Genomic DNA, 6716 nt, shown 5'->3' with positions numbered 1-6716 from the left:
ATTTTTTCCTCTCTCCCTCTCTAATAGTCTGTATCTAGAGCACAGGCATACATAATACATACCACAAGGTGACAAAATTACCTTGGTCTGTTCAGTCTCAAAATCTTAAACATGTTTTATGGGTCCACCCAAGAAGCCTTAACTTTCTATTTGTGTAGACTTTCTGCATTTAATTTCCAAGATTATTTTTATAAGAAAAGCAGCGTCTCCTGTCAATATGACACCTGCCAATATCATCAGAAAAGGGCAGGTTTCTAAAATTATAAAGCAATAGTCAGCTTTATTGCAGGCTGAAAAAAAATACCAATACACAAGTCTGATAACTTCTTAAGGGAGTGTAAGAGCCTTTTATCACAGCAGGGCCAGCTTTCCAGTCCCCTGCTTACCTTCTGGGCTAAGCCAGGAAGTTAGATTTGTAGATCCGTAGCTCAGATGACTTTATTCAGGACCTAAGAGAGTAAGAACTGGGGGGGGGGAGACAAGATATAAGAGACGGGATGAGACATATACAATTTAAGCAAGAGAGCAAGTCAGGCTGTGGGAGTCAGCTAGTTGGCATCTATTGTCTTTCGGTCATTTTTCAGAAACGTACATTTCCCAAGTTGCATGCGTGTACACACACACCCACATGATGATGATGAACTGATCACTTACTATTTTAATATTTTATCTTATTTAAATTATTTTTATTGTAAGCTACCCTGAGCCTCTCTTGGGGAGGGGGTGGGATGGGGAAGAGTGGCATGTAGTACCAAACAAGTATTTTGTATGAAAAGTAATTCAAATAAAGTGGGAAACGCTGGATTAGCTCTTAAACTCTTAATTTTCCTTTAAAAAAAGATCCCCAAACTTTAAACAGATCCTGCCATATGAAAAAGTCAAATCAGATGAACATTTCAGTAAGATAGAAATGAGAAAAAAATGGGATAAAGCATTTCCAAATAGACATCATACTAGCAACAAGTTAAAAAAACTGAAGACACACTGATACAAAACAGTTTATATAAAAAAAATTGCATTACATACTGCAGATCAGGCAACTTTACAGTGCTTTCATATAGGCTTCAAATCAAGAAAGATTTTTTAAAGGGAAAAAATGTTTTTCACTCCACATGAAACATTCTGGCTTCTACTTCCCATCCCAACCTATTGTACCCTGGCCAGCAGGGACTGGAAACAGAAAAGAGACACTAGTCTCAATACTGGATGTGTTTTTATAGTGCTCAAGGGACTCCTTCAAGCAAGCTGGATCTGTAAGACATTAGAGCCAGTCACTCTCAGACAGAAGAATGACCACAATGTAAAGCCTCAAAGCATGGAACTCAGGTGGGGGACAGGAAAAGAATTCTCTAGGCTGAAGGCAGCAAAGGAACTCCCTAGCTCTCCACAAAAAAGCTGTCTTATAAAAAGCATGAGGTGAAATAATTATTTAAATTCAACTCAAGTATTACTTAACAGCATTTCATGACAAAGATTAAAGTAAGATTTTGCTAATATTAAGAATCAATAATATTTTTCTTGCTTTGTTTCTTCTCCATGAAATGGAAATAAATTACATCTGGCAAGTAATGAAACCTGTTTTTTGTGGAGAAAAATAAAAAAAGAGCGCTAACCCTCCACTGGCATAAATTAGTATAGCTCTACTGAAGTCAATGATCAAAGCCAACTTTTTAAAGCTTTGTTACTTGACCAATATGCAAAGTTGTTTGAGGATATAGCACGAGACAGAGGACCGCACCAATCCAAAAAGAAACAAAACAAATATATAAAAGAAACTTAGTAACAGGACGTATTTTTATGATTACTACCTAATTTCCCATAGGAAGCCTGCAATATATGCATTTTGGTGAACCATTAAAAAACCCACTATAGACATTCACCATCAACTTAAAATATCTATAATATTTTAAAATGCAGTAACACTTGGGAGTGAAATAGGATAGAAGCAACTTTCCATTATAGTTTCTGCTTCCAGAATGCCCAATAAAGTTGCAAAAACATCTCACTAGCATTAATAAAAGTGTTTAAAACAAAAAAGGAAAAAAAAAAATCTCATATTCAAAACAAAAAAAAACAAAACAACTTAGCTGGAATATTTGGGCAAGATGGCTCAACAGCCACTTAATAAATGCTGTATAAAAGAAAGTATCAACCTAAAGTTGGGGAAACTAGTTCTACCTACACTAGTTACTCCTTACTCTGAAAACTGTGTTCTTAATGTGCAGTTTGCATCTAAAATATACGAAACATGATTGTCAAAACAGTATTTTAACACGTGTGAGATGACCACAAAGGCACATACAGATTGTCAACAGTTATATCACATTTCTTTGAAAACAGAATAATTTCTGCCTTGTAAACAACTTGGTTCTCGCACTTTTAAAGTGAGGTTAGTGCAGACTCAATTATTGCTACATTCACAGTTTAAGAGAATCTCAGATTATATATGGAGGTACACTTCCCCCCCCCCACACACACATACCTACACACATATGCCCTCACGCGCACTTATCTGCACATGCAGAGCCTGACACGCATGTGCCTGTGCATACGCACACATACACTCATTCCTATTCTTTATCCAGCAAACAAGTTCTTCATTTCATAAACGCTGGTAAACATTTACCTGCACACATTAGGAACAGTTGACTCCAGCCATATTATATATACGGCTCTTACACTGAGTAACCTCCCTACATTATACGTGCAATCCACCATTATTGTTCTAATTCAGTTTTGTGAGTTCATAGTGAAAATCAACTTCCCTTTGATCTTCTGATACCAACATCTCCTATGCTTTTGGTTAACTGCTTTATGAATACTTCGTATATTCTTCCACAATAGGTATGCATTGTCCTCTGCAGTTCCAGTTCCAGAGGCTGTAACAGGGAACGAACCAGGTCCTTTCCAAACGAATACTAGGGAAAGAATTAGAAAGGATAGGAAGGTCAGGTAGTAGAAACGCGATTCCTTTTTTGAAATATCGTAAGAGTGATGAAAGTGTCTTTATTGTTATTTTCGAATATCCACCTTTACAACACAAATCCGAGTAAATAAAGCCATGGTCATTAAATAATTCATGCCTTTAAACTCTTTGGACACCTTGTTTCAAATGTAATATATACTAAAGGTCTCCCAAATGCTAAGAGTACATTTTCACTAATGAAACACTTCTACTGACTGTGGTTTAACAAAGCAACATGTAACATTTTTTGCTTAGAAAAAATGAAAAACCAACATACACAGTCAAGCAAACAAATTAAGAACAAGCTCTAAAAATCTAAAATAGTCCAAGGGTTATTCCCTTGGTCATATTCCCACTGTTTTTGAGATCTGGCCTGAAAAATATGTAATTATTCCAATATAAATATAGTTTTAAAAAAAAAATTACAATTCCTTTGGAGCTGCACTGAAATAACATTGAAAAGAGTAATCTGTAGTTCTGCTAAAGACAACAATGTCATTACATTGAATGATGGTCAACCATATACGGTATTTAATGTGGACCTGAAAAATACAGCGCTACAGCTTTTGTTTTATAAAGATATACGCAAATTATATGCAAAACCAACATTTCAATGTAGAATAATCTTGCTAATCTTATAATCATTGGTTCAGTGTTGTTTTATACACTTTGTAGCATATTCATAAACCAAATGGGATCATAAATAAAAGGAAAGAAATTTTTCTTTTGACAATGCTCAAAGGAAACAAAGAAATCGCATTTTTATGGGAAGACATTTGCTTTCTGTGCAGTGTATTCTCAGACCCCCAAAAGTACTTTTCTTCATTTTTATAACCATATGACAACCTGTAATAAAGTACCATTAAAATATACTATTGATTTTTGAAGGTTATATACACGAGTCTTCTACATTAAAATGCACATCAGTGCTAAATTTTACGACTCTTCAGCGAGTATACTGATGTAGTAATAAATAGTTTATTAGAAACTTTATTTGCAAAATAAAATGAATCCAACACACTTGGCAAACCAAAAAAAAAACTTAAAGCGATAACCACGTATTTTACACCTATTTTGCAGGACAGATTATAACAACATGATATAACATGATTGTTTCCCAACATGAAAATACACCTTATAATCAAAATCTAAATATACTGTACCATCTTTGGGGCAGAGAACATCTCTTCTGGTTTGCATAGTGCCTCACAAAGATGGAAATACAGTCTCTATGTAATGCAATAGCCTTATACAAATATTATATAGTTTCCTACACATTTTCATTTAACTTTTATAAGAGTGTGAACATATGGTCTTGAAATACATGTAAAGTGAGATTCCTTACCTACAAAAACTCTTAAACACACTAAAATGTTAGTTTTGAAACAGAACTAACAAGTTGCCCTGCCATTATAGCAAAAGACTGAAAATTGAGCTGAATTGTAGATAGTTTGAAAGTGTTAATTATTTACAACTAAAATGTTTATGTAATACCAGAAAAATGAATTAATATCAGGTTAAATTTAAACAAATCCTATCAAATATATCCTACTTCAAAATTAATATATTGAAAATAAATCTATACATGTGGATGTATGAATTACTTACATTTTTTATTGCTTCGTATATAGCTCTAAAAGTTGGTTGTTTATCATCATGGTAAACCCCTCTGTTTCCATGTAAGATAAATATTCCTTCTTCTTCAGCTTCCTTACAATTGCTTCCATAAATGCAGTGGTCAGGTCGATAATTCCATTGGCAAGGGAAGACAAAAAGGCTTTCTATTCAAAAACACATAATACATAGTTAACAATGAAACACTTAGGTTAACACAAATACTTATCTTGTTAAGATAACATCTTGTTGACAGCATATTTGTTTTTTATTTTTTTAATAAATTGTTAGAATTAAACAACATTTAAATAACTGATATTTAGTTAACATGCAAGTGTCAAAAGTGATATGAAAAGCATTTTTAAAACAAAAACACAATGCTATTTGGAACTTATTCACTTAAAATTTTCTATTGAAATGGTAATTTTAATTAATTTAGAAAAAACGTATCTTACAATTGTGTAGCATGAATACTTAAAGTAAAAGATTTACCTGGATTATGAAAAAATATAATATTCAATAGATCCTGATCACCCCAAGTTATGTTGAGCTTGTACTTCTTGAGCAATGGCATAAGAATTTCTTCCCACTGTAAACGTGCTGTTGTCATATCGTTCTATTTAAAACAATAAAGGTAAGAAAAAAAATAGACAGCTATCTAAAAAGATAAGTTAAAGAAAGAATTCAAAAGAAAGATGTAAAAGAAAAGTCATCTGTTATTCAAAACTGAAAAGGTAAACGCAGTTTTCTTTTAAATAACCTCTCGCATCCAAGTTCAATGACTTTTAAACTGCACCTTCTCTTCTGAAAACATCTTTGATTACATTAAACAAGACTGCAAGTTATCATCTCCCACATAATTGCCAAAATATTTCACTTGGTTCACAAAATCTAACACATTTTACAAAACTGAGACAGAACCAACAAGCAGAAATCTAACCCACAGCCATTGTTGCAGATCAATAGAAATAAACAAGACATCTAAACCTATTCCAGTCGAAAATTCTGCATGAAGTTGGACAAGAAATTTTAAATTAGATTTTAAGTTTAACAGTCTCTACCCCAAATTTCAATTACTTCTTGTGGGACAACAACAGGAAACATTCAACTGGTCTTAAACCCTATTATATACCAAAGCAAGGAGATATGTACCAAAAACAGCTATGAAAGAAAATTAGTCACAATATCAGTGTATAAATATACAGAAATTACTCAGTTTTTTAATGACTTTCATTACATTAATTTAAGTCATCCAGTATGTGCATAATTGCCAACCCGTGTGATAGCATCCTTATTGGCCATGTGCAGTTCCTGCAGACTACCACTGAACTTAGCCAGCAGGCAGTCACTGACAACATTCGATATGGTATGCATTTTCCCACAGCTACAAATCTGGATTTTCGCAAAGACCCCTGTGGTCGAGGTTGGCTGCACACAAACCTTGCCCTGTCCAGAACCTATTCAGCCAGGCCCACTGACAGCGTGACAGGTTGAAGCCAGGTGGGCAGACTGTAGGATCTGTGATAAGAAACTTGTCTGGTGGTAACGTTGACCTCCATCCCTCACATCAGAGGGTCTCCACCACGTAGCAGGTTGGATAAAGCAAATACCATTATCCACTATGCAACAGTTTGGGCCATAGTGGGTGTCATGATGGCAGATGTGCAACAGGTAGATTTAAGAGATCATTGTACAGTGGCAGGCTTGGTTTGGCTAGAACACACTCTGCACGGTGACATCACAAAGCTGGCTGACTACCGCAAGATTTGGAGCCTCCAACCAAGCATCAGTAAGAATTTCCAGCATTTTCCACCTACACAATGCCAATCCTGCCCAGGACCTGAACATCTACCTGAATGGTCAGAGGCTGAGGCATGAAACAAAATGCATCTACCTGAGTATAACGCTACAGCAGATTCTGAACTATCATGAATACTTGAAAAAAACAGCAATGAAAGTTAAGGCATGTAACAATATCCTTAACAATCTGGCTGGGTCATTGTGGGGTACAAGAGCCTTAACCCTAAGGATGTCAGCTCTTGCCATCTGGTGCTCTGTGGCAGAGTACTGCACACCTGTCTGGAACTGGTCGCCATGCACCAAACTTGATGTACAGCTACATTCAATGATGTTCATC

General features: G+C 35.0%; 1 protein-coding gene across 1 annotated transcript in view; it reads right to left on the bottom strand.

Annotated features, from left to right (window-relative positions):
• Positions 1-2671: 2671 nt before the first annotated feature.
• GXYLT1 (glucoside xylosyltransferase 1) overlaps positions 2672-6716 on the bottom strand; it is a 44126-nt gene continuing 40081 nt past the window's right edge. The window contains exons 5-7 of the mRNA XM_019543372.1: positions 5072-5195; positions 4574-4746; positions 2672-2918 (exon numbers count right to left, since the gene is read on the bottom strand). Coding sequence (XP_019398917.1) covers positions 2757-2918; positions 4574-4746; positions 5072-5195 — 459 coding nt within the window. The 3' untranslated portion in view covers positions 2672-2756. The remainder of the gene's footprint in view (positions 2919-4573; positions 4747-5071; positions 5196-6716) is intronic.

The sequence above is a fragment of the Crocodylus porosus genome, unplaced genomic scaffold (assembly GCF_001723895.1).
Source record: "Crocodylus porosus isolate Cpor-Errol unplaced genomic scaffold, CroPor_comp1, whole genome shotgun sequence".
NCBI classification, from domain to species: Eukaryota; Metazoa; Chordata; order Crocodylia; family Crocodylidae; genus Crocodylus; species Crocodylus porosus.
Note: the sequence above shows the minus strand (reverse complement) of the source record. Positions and strands in the feature narration are given on the sequence as shown.